A 21,889-nucleotide genomic window follows, 5' to 3' on the forward strand; every position below is an offset into this window, starting at 1 on the left:
GTGAGTTTAAAGCAAATTTAATTAAAGTATGTCTAAAATATTTACACTTCTTTTTACATTATTAATCAAAAAATAGAAAAAGAAGTTACAATGTGGGAATAGAAATTTAGTATAATTTGAGTCAACAAAAATCTCTCAAATCTCCACCCAAGACAGGACACTACTTATATTTTCATCCATGACGAAGTTACTATTAATTCTATATGTTAAAATATTTCATTTGCATTATATCTGATATGCAATTAAAAAAATGTACCAAGTCTTCAGAATATCTTTCATAAACATTAGTTAATATAATTAAAGGTCAACCTAACCAATTACATTTCCCATAACATATTAAAATTTCGCATTCTCTGCAAAGCATTATAATGCTTTTTTTTTTTAGTTTTCTCATCTAGTATCGCATATTGATGCTAAATAAGAATTAAAACTTGAAAGTAAATTAATCCTTGAACTGATATGATTGCTTAGGTATAGGATCAACTTGTTTCAATAACTTGGTCAGTTGTTCAATCACCATTAGCATCAAAGGTAAGAGACCACTTTTATCTGTATAGAGAGATTGAGCTATTTGGTACATAACTTTTAACTTGTTGCTCTTCTAATCCTCTAGACTCTAGCAATCAATTTTTTAGATTGTCGCTCCTTGTGAAGCATTAGCAAAAAAAAAAAAGAAAAAATCAATGAAAGATGAAGAATATATGTGAAACAAAAAATAGTAAGATGTAGAAATGAAAAAATTAAGGAAGGGCGGGACTTAGCATAGCATATTGGATTTGTAGAATGTGAAGGTACAAGAAAAAATGTAACAGTACAATTAAAAAGGTCAAGCTGCTAAAAGATGTTGTTTAGGCTGATTAAGAAATAATTAGGTGTGATAATGCTTTTTAGGCGCCTAACTATGTTAGCATATTATCATGTCTTAATATATAAAGGATAATTCAAAGCACTGGAATAAAGACGCATCATGATTAAATATAAATATATATCTCAATTATGATTAAAATCTTGATTTGTCACGTTATAAAAATTTAGTTATAAAAATTTAGTTTGTTTCATTAACAATATCTACACAACGAAGAGAAATAAATAATAATTAGTCTATATATACTAAAATTACTCAATTTTTGAGTAAAAAAGTGTTGTTATTGCCGTTCAATAATTAATATGTACATAAATTTTAAAATGTTATTATATTTTGCGAACCTCATTAATAATTAAGATGAGTAATTTAATAAAAAAATTTCTTAATTTTTTTAATTATTATATTTCTTAATTTATATACAAATATCAAATTAAAATAACGTTGCGAGATATACATATTTAGACTTAATTATCTCTAAATGCATGCGTGATTGTAGAACATGATACCGTCTAACATCTATTTGATCATGTTATTTAGAGTTTATAGAAAGAATTTAAACAATTAAAACTTTATAAAAATTGCATAATTGTAAATTTATAATCCATAAAAAAAAATTATATTGCAAGAATCAAACATGTTCTTAGTCTTGATTGAATATGAGAATCATTACTCCTTTATATAAACCAAAACACCTTAGGAAGGAAACATTACTTCTTTATATAAATCCAAAACACATTAGGAAACAATATAAACACTCTTTATACAAATACAAAACATGAGAATCATTACTCCTTTATATAAATCCAAAACACCTTAGGAAAGAATATAAACACTCCTTATATAAATCCAAAACATATGAGAATCATTAGGTAAGAAAGAATATTTTATTTGAAACAAGAAACAAGAAACATTGAATTATTTTGAAACAAAAAACAAGGAAAAAAAAAAAAAACCATTTTTTCTTCACTTTCATTTGGAACAAGACCACCATTTTCTTTAAATGCAGGCATGTGTGATGTTTTTTTTCTCTTCATGTTTTTTATTTTTTATTTTCTTTCTTCACTTCTTTCTTCATTTTCTTTCCTCACTTCTTTCTTCACTTCTTTCATCATTTTCTTTCTTCACTTTCTTTTAGCACAAACATGAAACAAGACAACCATTTCCTCTTCATATTTTTTCTTCACTTTCTTTTGGAGTTCTTTTTCAACCATCACTGGTATCAATAACCCTACTGGTTTCAACCTATTTCCTAGAACCAACCAAAAAAAAATTCAAGTATCAAAGGATGTGGAAACATATTGTTATGATCAAACAACTGATCATTTTTCTTATACACCTTTAAGCTATACAAAGTTCAAACAATGCTATTTTGTGAATTTCAAGTATTGGGGTGGTGCTAATTGTAGTGTCCCAATACTTGTCTTTTTGGACGGGGAAAATTCAATAAATGGTATTTCAGAAATTTGTTTATCTATTATTAGATGATACATAGTAATAGATAAAAATAAATGCTCATATAGTCATTAAATTCTCACTATTAAACTAATCACCAATTAGTATGATAAGTGTAAATCGAATTTCCTTTAAAGAAGATCATAAGAGTCCTCCTTAATCTTTACACAAGTTCAGCAGCATAATATTGAGCAATCCATCTTTTGCTTATCTTCACTTCTTTCTTTTGGAACAAAACCCCCCATTTTCTTTAAATGCATGCATGATGTTTTTATTCTCTTCATGTGTTTCTTCACTTTCTTTTAGCACAACTATTTTCTCTTCATTTTTTTCTTCACTTTCTTTTGGAGTTCTTTTTCAACCATCACTTGTATCAATAACTATTCGTTTCAATCTATTTCGTACAAACAACCAAACAAAAATTCAAATATTATTATGATCCTAACAGTTGATCATTTTTCTTATATACCTTTAAGCTATACAAAGTTCAAACAACGCTATTTTGTGAATTTCAAGTATTGAGGTGGTGATAATTGTAGTCCCCCAATACTTGTCTTTTTGGACCGAAAAAGTTCAATAAATAGTATTCCAGAATTTTTTTTTATCTATTATAAGATGATACATAATAATAGATAAAAATAAATGCTCATATAGTCATTAAATTCTCACTATTAAACTAATCACCAATTAATATGATAAGAGTAAATCGAATTTCCTTTAAAGCAGATCATAAGAGTCCTCATTAGTCTTTACACAAGCTCAATAACATAATATTGAGCAATCCATCTTTTCCTTAACTTCACTTCTTTCTTTTGGAACAAAACCCCTATTTTCTTTAAATGCATGCATGATGTATTTATTCACTTCATATGTTTCTTCACTTTCTTTTGGAGTTCTTTTTCAACCATCACTTATATCAATAACTCTACTCGTTTCAATCTATTTCCTACAACCAACCAAACAAAAATTCAAATATCAAAGGATGTTGAAACATATTATTATGATCAAACAATCGATCATTTTTCATATACACCTTTAATTTAATCTATACAAAGTCCAAACAACGCTATTTTGTGAATTTCAAGTATTGGGGTGGTGCTAATTGTAGTGCCCCAATACTTGTCTTTTTGGATGCAGAAAGTTCAATAAATAGTATTCCTGATGGATTTATGACCGATAATGCAACTACCTTCAAAATATTATTGGTGTACAAAGAGGTAAATAATATTAACAAATTTGTTTAAATTTAATTATATTAAATGATTTCTATAAATAAAATATATATTCAAGGCAAAATTATGATACTCTTACTTTTTTGTAGCATAGGTACTATGGTGAATCTATGCCATTTGGTTCAATAGAACCAACTTACAAAAATGCAAGTTATTTAAACCCAGCACAAGCTCTTGCGGATTATGCACAAGTGGTAATACATTACAGGCTCAAAAGTCTACTGTCATCGCGATGGGAGGATCTTACGGTGGAAGTAAGTTAGTTAAGTCCCTTGTGATTTTTCTCAAATTTTTTCTCTTTGTGCAATATGTTGTGTTGATTTATAATGCATTTGTTAATTATGCGTGCAGTGCAGTGCTTGCGGTATGATTTAGGTTGAAATATCCCCAGATTGGCGTCATCAGCTCCACTTCTTTACTTTGATAATATCACACCACAAAATGCATATTATGATGTTGTTTTATGGGATTTCAAGGTAATTTAAATTTAATATTTCACAGTTTAATAATGAATATAATTTTGATGATAAATAACTTAATTGATGTGCAAGAAGTCAATAAAACATGCTACAAAATTACCCAAAAATCTTGGTCTGTAATTGACAAAGTAGTGTCTCAGCCAAATGGTCTTTCCATACTAAGCTATAGATTCAACACTTTCTAGTAAATACTAAAAAACATTAATTTTTATTCAATTTCCCTTTTGTTTGGACTAGTAAATTATTCAATTTCCCTTATGTAAAAAAATATATATTCAAGTCAAAATCATGATACTCTTACATTTTTGTAGCATTGATACTATGGTGAATCTATGTCATTTGGTTCAATAGAAGAAGCTTACAAAAATACAAGCACTTTGGGTTATCTAAACTCAGCACAAGCTTTGGCGGATTATACACATGTGGTAATACATTTGAAGGAAACTTTACAGGCTCAAAAGTCCCATGTCATCGTGATGGGAGGATCCTATAGTGGAAGTAAGTTAGTTAAATTCCTTGTGATTTTTCTCAAAAATTTTCTCTTTGTGCAATATGAAGTGTTAATTTATAATGTGTTTGTTAATTATGCGTGCAGTGCTTGCTGCATGGTTTAGGTTGAAATATCCCCACTTCACGATTCGGGTTTTGGCGTTTGTGTAAAGATTAAGGAGGACTTTGTTTGAGTGGAGAAAGTTCAATAGAGGGTATTCTTGGTGGATTTATGACCGATAATGCTGCTACCTTCAAATCATTATTGGTGTACATAGAGGTAAATAATATTAACAAATTTATTTTAATTTAATTATATTCAATGGTTTCTGTAAAAAAAAAATATATTCAACTAAAAATTATAATACTTTTACTTTTTTGTAGCATCGATACTATGGTGAATCTATGTCATTTGATTCAATAGAAGAAGCTTACAAAAATACAATCACTTTAGGTTATTTAAACTCAACACAAGCTCTTGTGGATTATGCACATGTGGTAATACATTTGAAGGAAACGTTACAGGCTCAAAAGTCTCTTGTCATCGTGATGGGTGATCCTATGGTGGAAGTAAGTTAGTTAAGTTCGTTGTGATTTTTCTCCAAAATTTTCTCTTTGTGCAATATTGTGTTAATTTATGATGTATTTGTTATTTATGCGTGCAGTGCAGTGCTTGTTGCATGGTTTAGGTTGAAATATCCCCAGATTGGGGATTTGGCGTTATCAGCTCCACTTATTTACTTTGATAATATTACATATTATGATGTTGTTTTTAGGATATTTCAAGGTAATTTAAATTTAATATTTCACAGTTTAGTAATGAATATAATTTTCATGATAAATGAATTAATTGATGTGAAGGAAGCCAATAAAACATGCTACAAAATTATACAAAAATCTTGGTCTGTAATTGACAAAGCAGCGTCTCAGCTAAATGGTCTTTCTATACTAAACCATAGATTCCACACTTGCTAGTAAATTCTAAAAAAACACTAATTTTTATTCAATTTCCCTTTTCTCTGGACTAGTAAATTATTACTGAAACTTGTTGATTAATTACAGTCCATTGAAAAAGTTTAATGAGTTGAAAGAGTAATTGCAATTCAATTACGTATACATAGCTTAGTACCAAAACAAATCGGTTATATGTGAGGTCATTCTCAATATAATATGAAGAGGTGTTGTGGCTTTAGCGTAATACGACAAATGCCATGTTAATTTCGGTAAATATGATAACAGTGCACATAAATACTTCGTTGGGATTGACAGGTAATTAACCGCCTTTTCTTTTTGCTAATAATTCAGTTACTTTATCTAATTTGATTCTTATCAATTAAAGTATGTACTGAAATGGTAATGCCTATTGGCATATGAAAGGGTACCATGTTTCAACCCGACCCTTCTAACTTGAAGAACTTTGTTGAAAATTGCTACAAAAAGTTTGGTTACTCCAACTTGCCTCGCCCTCGTAGGATCACTACTTATTATGGAGGCCATGTAAGAAATATTGTTTAAATTGTAAGATTTATTATTGGCAACATAAAATTAATTAAGTTATTCATAGTTGTAACTAATGGTAGAATATAACTTTGTTTCTTCAAAAGTTTGCTAGCAACATCAAATTTTCGAATGAACTAAAAGGTCTTTACAGTAGTGTCGGGTAATTAATATATTCAAAAACTCATTTGAATTATATATATTTTATATAAAATAATTAAACTTTGTGTGGATTTTACATATTTCAAGATTCTGAATGACATATCAACAAGTCTTGTGGCCCTTCATACCGTAAATGGTATGCTTGATATGATGTGATTATGTGAATATATACAATTTAGTTGTCAACTATATCGTGCATATTAGTTCTAATATAATTCATGTTGATATTTTTAGAATATCAAGTCATGGATATTCTAGGTGTTGATAAAAGCGACCCAAAATGTTTGGTTGATCAGCGAAAGAACAAGGTGAAGATAATGAAAAGATGGATTGCTGAATATTATGTTGCTGAGCATGTGTAAAGATTAAGGAGAACTATGTTTGGTTGAAGAAAGTTCAGTAGATGGTATTTCTGATGGAATTATGACCGATAATGCTACTACCTTCAAAGAGTTATTGGTGTACATAGAGGTAAATAATATTAACAAATTTATTTTAATTTAATTATATTCAATGATTTCTATAAAAAAAATATATATTCAAGTCAAAATTATGATACTCTTACATTTTTGTAGCATCGATACTATGGTGAATCTATATCATTTGGTTCAATAGAAGAAGCTTACAAAAATACAAGCACTTTGAGTTATTTAAACTCAGCACAAGCTTATGCGGATTATGCACAAGTGGTAATACATTACAGGCTCAAAAGTCCCCTGTCATTGTGATGGGCGGATCCTATGTTGGAAGTAAATTAGTTAAGTCCCTTGTGATATTCTCAAAAAAATTCTCTTTGCGCAATATGTTGTGTCAATTTATAATATATTTGTTATTTATGCGTGCAGTGCAGTGCTTGCTGCATGGTTTTGGTTGAAATATCCCTAGATTGGGGCTTTGGCTTCATCAGCTCCACTTCTTTACTTTGATAATATCACACCACAAAATGCATATTATGATGTTGTTTTAGGGAATTTCAAGGTAATTTAAATTTAATATTTGACAATTTAGTAATATTTCACAATTTAAATTACCTATCCAAAGCTCAATACCAAAACCCTTCAGTTACGTTTATATGTGAGGCTATTCTCAGTAATATATGGATGTGTTGTGGCTTTAGCAGATTATGACAAATATCATGTTAATTTCGATAAATATGATAACAATGCACGTAAATACTTCTGCTGGGATTGACAGGTAATTAATCACATTTTCTTTTTGCTAATGTTTCGGTTACTTTATCTAATTTGATTCTTATCAATTTAGGTATGTACTGAAATGGTAATGCCTATTGGCATAAGAAAGGGTACCATGTTTCAACTCGACCTTTCTAACTTGAAGAACTTTGTTGAAAATTGCTACAAAAAGTTTGGTTACTCCAACTTGCCTCGCCCTCGTAGGATCACTACTTATTATGGATGTCATGTAAGAAATATTGTTTTAATTTTAAGATTATATTATTGGCAACATAAAATTAATTAAGTTATTCATCGTTGTAACTAATGGTAGATTGGAACTTTGGTTCTTCAAAAGATTATCTAGCAACATCATATTTTCGAACGGACTAAAAGATCCCTACAGTAGTGCCGGGTAATTAATATTTTCAAAAACTCCTTAGAATTATAGATATTTTATTTAAAATAATTAAACTTTGTGTGGCTTTTACATATTTTAACGTTCTGAATGACATATCAACAAGTCTTGTGGCCCTTCATACCGTAAATGGTATGCTTGGTATTATGTGATTATGTGAATATATACAATTTAGTTGTCTACTATATCGTGCATATTAGTTCTAATATAATTCATGCTGATATTTTTAGAATATCAAGTCTTCGATATTCTAGGTGTTGATAAAAGCGTCCCAAAATGGTTGGTTGATCAGCGAAAGAAAGAGGTGAAGATAATGAAAAGATAGATTGTTGAATATTATGTTGCTGAGCATGTGTAACGATTAAGGAATACTATGTTTGGGTGGAGAAAGTTCAATAGATGGTATTTCTGATGGAATTATGACCGATAATGCTACTACCTTCAAAGAGTTATTGGTGTACATAGATGTAAATAATATTAACAAATTTCTTTTTATTTAATTATATTCAATGATTCCTGTAAAAAAATATATATTCAAGTCAAAATTATGATATTCTTACATTTTTGTAGCATCGATACTATGGTGAATCTATGTCATTTGGTTCAATAGAAGAAGCTTACAAAAATACAAGCACTTTGGGTTATTTAAAGTCAACACAAGCTCTTGCGAATTATGCACAAGTGATAATACATTTGAAAGAAACGTTATAGCCCTGTCTTCGTCATGGGATCATCCTATGGTGGGAGTAAGTTAGTTAAGTCCCTTGTGATTTTTTCTCAAAATTTTTCTCTTTGTGCAATATATTGTGTTAATTTATAATGTATTTGTTAATTATGCGTGCAATGCTTGCTGCATGGTTTAGGTTGAAATATCCCCACATCACGATTGGGGCTTTGGCGTCATCAGCTCCACTTCTCTACTTAATGCATATTATGATGTTTCAGTGGATTTCAAGGTAATTTAAATTTAATATTTCACAGTTTAATAATGAATATAATTTTGATGATAAATGAATTAATTGATGTGGAGGAAGCCAATAAGACATGCTACAAAATTATACAAAAATCTGTAATTGACAAAGTAAGACATGCTACAAAATTATACAAAATTCTTGGTTTGTAATTGACAAAGTAGCGTTTCAGTCAAATGGTCTTTCCATACTAAGCTAGAGATTCAAATTTTTATTCATTTTTCCTTTTGTTTGGACTAGTAAATTATTACTGGAACTTGTTAATTAATTACAATACCTTTGAAAAGTCTGATGAGTTGAAAGAGTACTTGTAAATTACGTATACACAACTCAATACCAACACCCATCAGTTACGTTTATATGTGAGGCCATTGAAAGATCTTATTTTGGAAGTGATATCTTCCAGTCAAATACATATACATGGAGGTGTTGTGGCTTTAGCAGAATACGGCAAATGCCATGTTAATTTCGATAAATATGATAACAATGCACATAAATACTTCGGTTGGGATTGGTAGATAATTAGTTGCATTTTCTTTTTGCTAATGTTTCAGTTACTTTATCTAATTTGATTCTTATCAATTTAGGTATGTACTGAAATGGTAATGCCTATTGGCATATGAAAGGGTACCATGTTTCAACCCGACTCTTTGAACTTGAAGAACTTTGTTGAAAATTGCTACAAAAAGTTTGGTTACTCCAACTTGCCTCGCCCTCGTTGGATCACTACTTATTATGGAGGCCATGTAAGAAATATTGTTTAGATCGTAATATTATATTATTAGCAACATAAAATTAAGAGCAATGATATTTGAACACAATATTAAACACAAATACTTGTGACCTCAACACAATCTCTCTCTTCATTAAACACGTTTTCTGGGTTCATACCTAGTTTTTCTGCTTTTGGTTAATAATATAAACACTATTGGTTAATGAAGTACAATATGTGGTTAATGACTTATTTTTGTCTAAAAATTAGGGTTGTGAACTATTAATCAATCATGTTAATTATTTTTGTCTAAATATTAAGTTTCATCACTTTTAATCAATGATGTTAATTAGATTTGAATTGTTAAATTTCATATTATGTGATTAGTAGTCTTTTAATTATGGGTCTTTCTGATTTTTTGTTTTTGGTTAATAGTTAAATATTATTAGTTAGTGAAGTACAATAGTTGGTTAATGATCATATTGGATTATTTTTTTTGTGGTTTTTGTGTGACATTTGCACTATCAATTGAAACTTCATGGATTGTGGTACTATTGAAGATGAAGGTATCAGAGTTGACATTTGTACTATCAATTGAAACTTCATGGTTAATGTTGTGAATAACTTGGTTAATGAATTCAAACTGAAAACTTGACATTCTAATCAAACAAGATATAAACCTCGTTAATGACTTAAAACAATATGGTTAATTGCTTGCACAACTTGGTTAATAGATTTAAACAAAATGTTCATTCTTATCATACAAAATATAAATTTGGTTAATGGCTTAAAGAAACATGATTAATGTTGGGAACAACTTGGTTAATGAATTCGAACTGAAAATTTGGATATTCTAATCAAACAAAATATAAATATGGTTAATGACTTAAAACAATATGGTTAATTCCTTGTACAACTTGGTTAATGGATTTGAGAAACATGGTTAATGTTGTGAACAACTAGGTTAATGAATTCGAATTGAAAACTTGACATTCTAATCAAACAATATATAAACCTCGTTAATGACTTAAAACAATATGGTTAGTTCCTTGCACAACTTGATTAATGGATTTGAACAAAAAGTTCATAAAATCATAAAGAAAGAAAGTCAAAATTTCATATATTTTTGTTCATTCATATTTGTTTATAAAAGAAAGAAAGAAATAAAGTTCATTCATATTTGTTCATAAAAGCATAAAGAAGGAAAAATACAAGCAAAAAGTGTAGTTCAAACGCCATCAACTACATCACTATAGAGAACCTCCCATAAACTCAAAATATGCTCATAACACACTTATTTTTTTTTCCTTCTTTTTCTTCTTTTCATCCGGATTCACAAACGAACTTTGATTGACTACACTTTTAACTCGCTTCCTTAGTTTATCTTTCATTCTCGTAATTATGTTTGACGTTGCTTTTGCTGAACTGTTCACATTAGGCTCACATGCGACTTCATCCCCAACATTCTCAAAAGGGGTTCTAACTCTCACCTCACCTGTTGACAAATAGTATGTTATTAACAAGTCTAATTGCATATCATAAATATTTGATTGACAAAAATATACTTGAATATCAAGTCAACATTTATATTAATATTATGTTTGGTTACTATATCGAGGTACAAAGTGTAATAGCTTTTCGACATTGCACATCAGAGACTTTCAACAATTATTATAGGAGCAGCAACTTGTATGCTCATTTCCATATTTGTTTGTCCTGTTTGGGAAGGTCAAGAACTTTATAACTTGGTTGCTTCTAATATTCAAAAACTAGCAAATTACCTTGAAGGTATTATAATAATATATTTGAAACGAAGAAGACAAAAATAGAAACGAAGAAGACTAAAATAGAAACGAAGAAGTCAAAAATAAAAACGTTAAAAATCAAAAATCCTAAACGAAGAACCAAAAATAGAAACCCTAAATCAAAAACTAAAATTAGAAATGAAGAAACCAAAAATAGAAACCCTAAATCAATAACTAAAATTAGAAATGAAGAAACCAAAAATAGAAACCCTAAATCAATAACTAAAAACCCTTATGATATAGAGAAGTAAACTTACATTGAAAATACCCAACAAGCGACAACGAGAGCAACGACAGCGAGCGAACGAACAAATGCAGCGGGAGAGCGAACGACAGAAATCAGATGTAAACCTCTCACGAGCGACAACGAGGAAGATGGAGAAACTTTCAGGCTCTCGGTAGAGAAGAAGATGGAGACACGAAGAGAGAAGATGGAGATGAGAGAAATGATTTCTGAGGAATAGAAAGGAAATTATTAAAATGACTAAAATGTCCCTTAAGTGTGTATATGTCTTTAAGTATGTATACATATACAATATATGTGTTTGTATTTGTGTTTAAAGTTGTGTCTAAATAACAGTTCTCTAAAATTAATTAAGTAATTCATCGCTGTGACTAATGGCAGAATATAAGTTTGGTTCTTCAAAATTTTGGTAGCAGCATCATATTTTCGAATGGACTAAAAGATCCTTACAGTAGTGTCGGGTAATTAATATTTTCAAAAACTCATTTGAATTATATATATTTTATACAAAATAATTAAACTTTGTGTAGGTTTTACATATTTCAGGGTTATGTATATCAACAAGTATTGTGGCCCTTCATACAGTAAATGGTATGCTTGGTATTATGTGATTATCTGAATATATACAATTTAGTTGTCTATTATATTGTGCATATTAGTTTTATTATAATTCATGTTGATATTTTTATAATCTCATGTCTTGGATATTCTAGGTGCTGATAAAAGCGACCCAAAATGGTCGGTCGATCAGCGAAAGAAAGACGTGAAGATAATGAAAAGATGGATTGCTGAATATTATGTTGCTGAGCTTGTGTAAAGAGTAAGGATGACTATGTTTGGGTGGAGAAAGTTCAATAAATGGTATTCTCGATGGATTTATGATTGATACTGCTGCTACCTTCAAAGCATTATTGGTGTACATAGAGGTAAATAATATTAACAAATTTCTTTTACTTTAATTATATTCAATGATTTTTTGTAGGATCGATACTATGGTGAATCTATGCCATTTGGTTCAATAGAAGAAGCTTACAAAAATACAAAAACTTTGGGTTATTTAAACTCATCACAAGCTCTTGCGGATTATGAACGTGTGGTAATACATTTAAAGGAAACGTAATAGGCTCAAAAGTTCTTTGTCATCGTGATGGGAGGATCCTATGGTTGAAGTAAGTTAGTTAAGTCCCATGTGATTTTTCTCAAAAAATTGTGCAATATGTTGTGTTAATTTATAATGTATTTGTTAATTATGCGTGCAGTGCTTGCTGCATGGTTTAGGTTGAAATATCCCCACATCGCGATTTGGGCTTTGGCTTCATCAGCTCCACTTCTCTACTTTGATAATATCACATATTATGATGTTGTTTTAGGGGATTTCAAGGTAATTTAAATTAAATATTTCACAGTTTAATAATGAATATAATTTTGATGATAAATGAATTAATAGATGTGTAGGAAGCCAGTAAGACATGCTACAAAATTATACAAAAATCTTGGTCTGTAATTGACAAAATAGCGTCTCAGCCAAATGGTCCAAATGGTCTTTCCGTACTAAGCCAGAGATTCAACACTTGCTAGTAAAAACAAAAAAAACATTAATTTTTATTCAATTTCCCTTTTGTTTGGACTAGTAAATTATTACTGAAACTTGTTAATTAATTACAGTCCCTTGGAAAAGTCTGATGAGTTGAAAGAGTACTTGCAATTAAATTACGTATACACATCTCAATACCAAAACCCCTCAGTTACGTTTAGATGTGAGGCCATTGAAAGATCTTATTTTGGAAGTGATATCCTCAGTCAAATATATAGAGGTGTTGTGGATATAGGAGAATACGACAAATTCCATGTTAATTTCGATAAATTTGATAACAATGCATAGAAATACTTCAGTTAGGATTGAAAGGTAATTAATCACATTTTCTTTTTGCTAAGGTTTCGGTTACTTTATCTAATTTGATTCTTATCAATTTAGGTATGTACTGAAATGGTAATGATTTGAAAGGGTACTATGTTTCAACTTGACCCTTTTAACCTTAAGAGCTTTATTGAAAACTGCTACAAAAAGTTTGGTTACTCTAACTTGTCTTGCCCTCATTGGATCACTACTTGTTATGGAGGCAATGCAAGAAATATTATTTAAATTGTAAGATTATATTATTAGCAACATAAAATTAATTAAATTAATCATAGATTTGACTAATGGCAGAATATAACTTTAGTTCTTCAAAAGTTTGCTAGCAACGTCATATTTTTGAATGGACTAAAATACCCTTATAGTAGTGTCGGGTAATTAATATTTTCAAAAACTCATTTGAATTATATATAATTTTATTAAAATAATTAAACTTTGTGTGACTTTTACATATTTCAGGGTTCTGAATGACATATCAACAAGTCTTGTGGCCCTTCATACAGTAAATGGTATACTTGGTATTATGTGATTATGTGAATATATACAATTAAGTGTCTTCAATATCGTGTATGTTAGTTCTAATATAATTCATATTGATATTTTTAGAATCTCATGTCTTGGATATTCTTGGTGCTGATAAAGCGACCCAAAATGGTCGGTCGATCAGCGAAAGAAAGAGGTGAAGATAATGAAAAGATGGATTGCTGAATATTATGTTGCTGAGCTTGTGTAAAGATTAAGGAGGACTATGTTTGGTGGAGAAAGTTTAATAGATGGTATTCCTGATGGATTTATGACTGATAATGTTGCTACATTCAAAGCATTATTGGTGTACATAAAGATAAATATTATTAACAAATTTATTTTAATTTAATGATATTCAATGATTTATGTAAAAAAATTTATATTAAGTCAAAATTATGATACTCTTACTTTATTTGTAGCATCGATACTATGATGAATCTATTCCATTTGGTTCAATAGAAGAAGCTTACAATAATAAAAGCACTTTGGTTTATTTAAACTCAACACAAGATCTTGCGGATTATGCACACGTGGTAATGCATTTGACGGAAACATTACAGACTCAAAAGTCTCATGTCATCATGATGGGAGGATCTTATGGTGAAAGTAAGTTAGTTAAGTCTGTGGTGATTTTTCTTAAATTTTTTGTCTTTGTGCAATATGTTATGTTAATTTATAATGTATTTGTTAATTATGCATGTAGTGCTTGCTGCATGGTTTAGGTTGAAATATCCCCACATCGCGATTGGGTTTTTGGCGTTTCTTTAAAGATTAAAGGGGACTATGTTTGGGTGGAGAAAGTTCAATAGATGGTATTCCTGATGGATTTAAGACCGATAATGTTGCTACCTTCAAAGCATTATTGGTGTATATAGAGGTAAATAATATTAATAAATTTATTTTAATTTGATTATATTCAATGATTTATGTAAAAAAAAAAACACATATTCAAGTCAAAGTTATGATACTCTTACTTTTTTGTAGCATTGATACTATGGTGAATCTATGCCATTTGGTTCAATAGAAGAAGTTTACAAAAATACAAGTACTTTGAGTTATTTAAACTCAGCACAAGCTCTTGCGGATTATGCACATGTGGTAATACATTTGAAGGAATCATTTTAGGCTCAAAAGTCTCCTGTCATTGTGATGAGAGGAACCTATGGTGGAAGTAAGTTAGTTAAGTCCCTTGTGATTTTTCTCCAAAATTTTCTCGTTGTGCAATATGTTGTGTTAATTTATAATGTATTTGTTAAATATGTGTGCAGTGTTTGCTGCATGGATTAGGTTGAAATATCCCCACATCGCGATTGGGGTTTTGTCCTCAGCTCCACTTCTCTACTTTGATAATATCACATATTATGATGTTTTTTTAGGGAATTTCAAGGTAATTTCAATTTAATATTTCACATTTTAATAATGAATATAATTTTGATGATAAATGAATTAATTGATGTACAAGAAGCCAATAAGACATGCTACAATAGTATACAAAAATCTTGGTCTGTAATTGACAAAGTAATGTCTCAGCCAAATGATTCAAATGGTGTTTCTATACTAAACCAGAGATTCAACACTTTTTAGTAAATTCTAAAAAAACCATTAATTTTTATTCAATTTCCCTTTTGTTTGGACTAGTAAATTATTACCGAAACTTGTTAGTTAATTACAGTCCCTTGGAAAAGTATGATGAGTTGAAAGAGTACTTGCAATTAAATTACGTATACACAGCTCAATACCAAAACCCCTCGGTTATATGTCAGGCCATTCTAGGTCAAATATATGGAGGTTTTGTGGCTTTAGCAGAATATGGCAAATGCCATGTTATTTCGATAAATATGATAACAATGCACATAAATACTTCGATTGGGATTAACAGGTATTTAATCACATTTTCTTTTTTCTAATGTTTCGGTTACTTTATCTAATTTGATTCTTATCAATTTAGGTATGTACTGAAATGGTAATGCCTATTGGCATAAGAAAGGGTACCATGTTTCAACTTGACCCTTTTAACTTGAAGAACTTTGTTGAATATTGCTACAAAAAGTTTGGTTACTCCAACTTGCCTCGCCCTTGTTGGATCACTACTTATTATGGAGGCAATGTAAGAAATATTGTTTAAATTGTAAGATTATATTATTAGCAACATAAAATTAATTAAGTTATTCATCGCTGTGACTAATGGCAGAATATAACTTCGGTTCTTCAAAAGTTTGCTAGCAACAACATATTTTCGAATAGACTAAAACATCCGTACAGTAGTGTCGGGCAATTAATATTTTCAAAAACTAATTTGAATTATATATATTTTATATAAAATTATAAAACTTTGTATGGCTTTTACATATTTCAGGGTTCTGAATGGTTTGCTTGGTATTATGTGATTATGTGAATATATACAATTAAGTTGTCTACTATATTGTGTATATTAGTTATAATATAATTCATGTTGATATTTTGATAATCTCATGTCTTGGATATTCTAGGTGCTGAGAAAAGCGACCCAAAATGGTCGGTGGATCAGCGAAAGAAAGAGGTGAAGATAATGAAAAGTTGGATTGTTGAATATTATGTTGTTAAGCTTGTGTAAAGATTAAGGAGGACTATGTTTGGGTGGAGAAAGTTCAATAGATTGTATTTCTGATGAATTTATGACCGATAATGCTGCTACCTTCAAAGCATTATTGGTGTACATAGAGGTACAAAATATTAACAAATTTATTTTAATTTTTAATTATATTCAATGATTTCTGTAAAAAAAATTGATATTAAGTCAATATTATGATACTCTTACTTTATTTGTAGCATCGATACTATTGTGAATCTATGCCATTTGGTTCAATAGAAGAAGCTTACAAAAATACAAGCATTTTGGGTTATTTAAACTCAGCACAAGCTCTTGCAGATTATGCACATGTGGTAATAGATTTGTCGGAAACGTTACATGCTCAAAAGTCTTCTGTAATCGTGATGAGAGGATCTTATGGTAGAAGTAAGTTAGTTAAGTTGTGATTTTTCTCAAAACTTTTCACTTTGTGCAATATGTTGTGTTAATTTATATTGTATTTGTTAATTATGCATGTAGTGCTTGCTGCATGGTTTAGGTTGAAATATCCCCACATCACGATTGAGACTTTGGCATTTGTGTAAAGATTAAAGAGTACTATGTTTGGCTGGAGAAAGTTCAATAAATGGTATTCCTAATGGATTTATGACCGATAATGCTGCAAACTTCAACGTATTATTGGTGTACATAGAGGTAAATAATATAAACAAATTTATTTTAATTTGGTTATATTCAATTATTTCTGTAAAAAAAATATATATTCAAGTCAAAATTATGATACTCTTAGTTTTTTGTAGCATCGATACTTTGTTGAATCTATGTCATTTGGTTCAATAGAAGAAGCTTACAAAAATACAAGCATTTTAGGTTATTTAAACTAAGCACGAGCTTTTGCGGATTATGCAAATGTGGTATTACATTTGAAGGAAACGTTACAGGCTCAAAAGTTCCCTGTCATCGTGATGGGAGGATCCTAAGGTGGAAGTAAGTTAGTTAACTTGTGATTTTTCTCAAATAATTTCTCTTTGTGCAATATGTTGTGTTAATTTATAATGTATTTGTTTATTATGCGTGCTATGCTTGGTGCATGGTTTAGGTTGACATATCCCCACATAGCGATTGGGACTTTGGCGTGTGTGTAAACATTAAAGAGAGGACTATGTTTGGATGGAGAAAGTTCAATAGATGGTATTCCTGATGGATTTATGAGACATAAAGTTGCTATCTTCAAAGCTTTAATGGTGTACATAGAGGTAAATAATATAAACAAATTTATTTTAATTTAATTATATTCAATGATTTATGTAAAAAATATATATTCAAGTCGAAATTATGATACTCTTACTTTTTGTAGCATCGATACTATGGTGAATCTATGCCATTTTGTTGAATAGAAGAAGCTTACAAAAGTACAAGCACTTTAGGTTATTTAAACTTAGCACAAGCTCTTGTGGATTATGCACATGTGGTAATACAATTGACGATAACGTTACAGGCTCAAAAGTCTCGTGTCATCGTGATGGGAGGATCCTATGGTGGAAGTAAGTTAGTTAAGTCCCTTGTTATTTTTCTCCAAAATTTTCTCTTTGTGCAATATGTTGTGTTAATTTATAATGTATTTGTTAATTATGCGTGCAGTGCTTGGTAAATAATTTAGATAGAAATATCTCCACATCGCGATTGGCGCTTTGAAATTTGTGTAAAGATTAAGGAGGATTATGTTTGTGTTGAGAAAGTTCAATACCTGGTGTTTCTGATGCATTTATGACCGATGATGCTGCTAGCTCAAAGCATTATTGGTATATAGAGGTAAATAATATTAATAAATTTATAATTAAGTCAATTATGATACTCTTATTTTCTTGTAGCATTGATACTATGGTGAATCTATGCCTTTTGGTTCAATTGAAGAAGCTTACAAAAATACAAGCACTTTGGGTTATTTAAAGTCAGCACAAGCACATGTGGTAATACATTTGACGAAAACGTTATAGGCTCAAAAGTCTCATGTCATCGTGATGGGAGGATCTTATGGTGGAAGTAAATTAGTTAACTCCCTTGTTATTTTTCTCCAAAATTTTCTCTTTGTGCAATATGTTGTGTTAATTTATAATGTATTTGATAATTATGCGTGCAGTGCTTGTTGCATGGTTTATATTGAAATATCCCTACATCGCGATCCGGGCTTTTGCTTCCCTTCTCTACTTTTATAATATCGCATATGATGATGTTGTTTTTGGGGCATTTCAAGGTAATTTAAATTTAATATTTCACAGTTTAATAATGAATATAATTTTGATAATAAATGAAATAATTGATGTGCAGGAAGCCTATAAGACATGCTACAAAATTATACAAAAATCTTGGTCTGTAATTTACAACGTAGCGTCTCAGCCAAATGGTCTTTCCATACTAAGCCATACATTCAACACTTACTAGTAAATACTAAAAAAAATTAATTTTTATTCAAATTCCCTTTTGTTTGAACTAGTAAATTATTCAATTTCCCTTATGTAAAAAAATATATATTCAAGTCAACATTATGATACTCTTACTTTTTTTGTAGCATCGATACTATTGTGAATCTATGTCATTTGATTCAATAGAAGAAGCTTACAAAAATACAAACACTTTAGGTTATTTAAATTCACAGTTTAATAATGAATATAATTTTGATAATAAATGAATTAATTGATGTGCAGGAAGCCTATAAGACATGCTACAAAATTATACAAAAATCTTGGTCTGTAATTTACAACGTAGCGTCTCAGCCAAATGGTCTTTCCATACTAAGCCATACATTCAACACTTGCTAGTAAATACTAAAAAACATTAATTTTTATTCAAATTCCCTTTTGTTTGAACTAGTAATTAAATTATTCAATTGCCCTTATGTAAAAAAATATATATTCAAGTCAACATTATGATACTCTTACTTTTTTTGTAGCATCGATACTATTGTGAATCTATGTCATTTGATTCAATAGAAGAAGCTTACAAAAATACAAACACTTTAGGTTATTTAAATTCAGCACAAGCTCTCGCGGATTATGCACAAGTGTGGTAATACATTTGAAGGAAATATTGCAGGTTCAAAAGTCCCATGTAATCGTGATGGGAGGATCTTATTGTGGAAGTAAGTTAGTTAAGTCCCTTGTGATTTTTCTTAAATAATTTCTCTTTGTCTTGTTGTGTTAATTTATAATGTATTTGTTAATTATGCATGCAGTGCTTGCTGCATGGTTTAAGTTGAAATAACCCCACTTTGGGATTGGGGCTTTAACATCATCAGCTCCACTTCTCTACTTTGATTATATAACACCACAAAATGCAAATTATGTTGTTTCATGGGATTTCAAGGTAATTTAAATTTAATATTTCATGGTTTAATAATCAATATAATTTTGATGATAAATGAATTAATTGATGTGCAGGAAGCCAGTAAGACATGCTACAAAATTATACAAAAATCTTAGTCTGTAATTGACAAAGTAGCGTCTTAGCGAAATGATCTTTTCATACTAAACCAGAGATACAACACTTGCTAGTAAATTCTAAAAAACATTAATTTTTATTCAATTTCCCGTTTGTTTGGACTAGTAAATTATTACTGAAACTTGTTAATTAATTACAGTCCATTGGAAAAGTCTGATGAGTTGAAAGAGTAGTTGTAATTAAATTACATACACACAACTCAATACAAAAACACATCGGTTACATTTATATGTCAGGCCATTCTCAATCAAATATATGGTGGTTTTGTGGCTTTAGCGGAATGCGACAAATGCCATGTTAATTTCGATAAATATGATGACAATGCACATAAATACTTCGGTAGGGATTGATAGGTAATAAATCGCATTTTCTTTTTGCTAATGTTTTGTTTACTTTATCTAGTTTGATTCTTATCAATTTAAGTATGTATTGAAATGGTAATGCCTATTGGCATAGGGAAGGGTACCATGTTTTAATCCGACCCTTTTAAATTAAAGAACTTTGTTAAAAATTGCTACAAAAAGTTTGATTACTCCAACTTGTCTGGCCCTCATTGGATCACTACTTATTATGGAGGCCATGTAAGAAATATTGTTTAAGTTGTAAGATTATATTAATAGCAACATGAAATTAATTAAGTTGTTCATTGCTGTGACTAATGGCAGATTATAACTTTGGTTCTTCAAAAGTTTGCTAGCAACATCATATTTTCGAATGGACTAAAAGATCGTTACAGTAGTGTCGGGTAATTAATATTTTGAAAAACTCATTTGAATTATATATATTTTATAAAAAATAATTAAACTTTGTGTGGCTTTTACATATTTCAGGGTTCTGAATGACATATCAACAAGTTTTGTGGCCCTTCATACAATAAATGGTATGCTTGGTATTATGCGATTATGTGAATATATACAATTTAGTTGTCTACTATATCGTGCATATCAGTTCTAATATAATTCATGTTGATATTTTCAGGATCTCATGTCTTGGATATTCTAGGTGCTGATAAAAGCGACCGAAAATGGTTGGTTGATCAACGAAAGAAATAGGTGAAGATAATGAAAAGACGGATTGCTTAATATTGTGTTGCTGAGCTTATGTAAAGATTAAGGTGGACTATGGGTGGAGAAAGTTCAATAGATGGTATTCCGGAAGGATTAATGACCGATAATGATGCTACCTTCAAAGCATTATTGGTGTACATAGAGGTAAATAATATTAACAAATTTCTTTTAATTTAATTATATTCAATAATTTCTGTAAAAAAATATATATTCAAGCCAACATTATGATACTCTTACTTTTTTGTAGCATCGATACTATGGTGAATCTATGCCATTTTGTTCAATAGAAGAACCTTACAAAAATACAAACACTTTGGGTTATTTAAACTCAGCACAAGTTCTTGCGGAATATGCACAAGTGGTAATACATTACAGGCTTAGAAGTCCCCTGTCATTTTGATGGGAGGATCTTATGGTGGAAGTAAGTTAGTTCAGTCCCTTGTGATTTTTCTCAAAATTTTTCTCTTTGTGCAATATGTTGTGTTAATTTATAATGTATTTGTTAATTATGCGTGCAGTGCAGTACTTGTTGCATGGTTTATGTTGAAATATCCCCAGATTGGCGCTTTGGCGTCATCAGCTCCACTTCTCTACTTTGATAATATCACACCACAAAATGCATATTATGATGTTGTTTCAGGAGATTTCAAGGTAATTTAAACTTAATATTTTACAGTTAAATAATGAATATAATTTTGATGATAAATGAATTAATTGATGTGAAGGAAGCCAATAAGACATGCTACAAAATTATACAAAAATCTTGGTCTGTAATTGACAAAGTAGCGTCTCAGCTAAATGGTCTTTCCATACTAAGCCA

The 21,889-nt window shown here is 29.8% G+C and overlaps 3 protein-coding genes and 1 pseudogene across 7 annotated transcripts; all 4 read left to right on the forward strand.

Moving 5' to 3' along the window:
* Positions 1–1,700: 1,700 nt before the first annotated feature.
* On the forward strand, positions 1,701–8,188 carry LOC101511176 (uncharacterized). Of its 5 annotated transcripts, XM_073366657.1 has the most exons (14): positions 1,701–3,534; positions 3,644–3,803; positions 3,901–4,025; positions 4,340–4,526; positions 4,624–4,797; positions 4,902–5,087; positions 5,183–5,304; positions 6,411–6,647; positions 6,752–6,933; positions 7,022–7,154; positions 7,297–7,370; positions 7,440–7,598; positions 7,683–7,763; positions 7,997–8,188. In XM_073366657.1, exons 5-7 carry the CDS (start codon positions 4,750–4,752, stop codon positions 5,204–5,206), a joined length of 258 nt encoding a protein of 85 aa, XP_073222758.1. In that variant the 5' UTR covers positions 1,701–3,534; positions 3,644–3,803; positions 3,901–4,025; positions 4,340–4,526; positions 4,624–4,749; the 3' UTR covers positions 5,207–5,304; positions 6,411–6,647; positions 6,752–6,933; positions 7,022–7,154; positions 7,297–7,370; positions 7,440–7,598; positions 7,683–7,763; positions 7,997–8,188. The 5 variants fall into 5 exon arrangements, 4 of the variants coding, with proteins under 4 accessions (XP_073222758.1, XP_073222757.1, XP_073222755.1 ...); XM_073366656.1 differs by having other exon boundaries at positions 3,639–3,803; positions 5,183–6,647; XM_073366654.1 differs by having other exon boundaries at positions 5,183–6,647.
* On the forward strand, positions 8,186–12,315 carry LOC140918651 (uncharacterized). Its single transcript, XM_073364070.1, has 7 exons — positions 8,186–8,233; positions 8,337–8,447; positions 8,630–8,722; positions 9,364–9,483; positions 11,105–11,237; positions 12,045–12,098; positions 12,212–12,315. Exons 1-7 carry the CDS (start codon positions 8,186–8,188, stop codon positions 12,313–12,315), a joined length of 663 nt encoding a protein of 220 aa, XP_073220171.1.
* On the forward strand, positions 9,358–21,127 carry LOC101512132 (uncharacterized; annotated as a pseudogene).
* LOC105851155 (uncharacterized) lies at positions 14,162–16,531 on the forward strand. The gene is made up of 7 exons (XM_012712528.1): positions 14,162–14,242; positions 14,358–14,544; positions 15,207–15,325; positions 15,887–16,045; positions 16,130–16,209; positions 16,295–16,314; positions 16,428–16,531. The coding sequence occupies exons 1-7, from the start codon at positions 14,162–14,164 to the stop codon at positions 16,529–16,531; spliced, it is 750 nt and encodes a 249-aa protein (XP_012567982.1).
* Positions 21,128–21,889: the final 762 nt, after the last annotated feature.

The sequence above is a fragment of the Cicer arietinum genome, chromosome 1 (genome assembly GCF_000331145.2).
Source record: "Cicer arietinum cultivar CDC Frontier isolate Library 1 chromosome 1, Cicar.CDCFrontier_v2.0, whole genome shotgun sequence".
NCBI lineage: Eukaryota > Viridiplantae > Streptophyta > Magnoliopsida > Fabales > Fabaceae > Cicer > Cicer arietinum.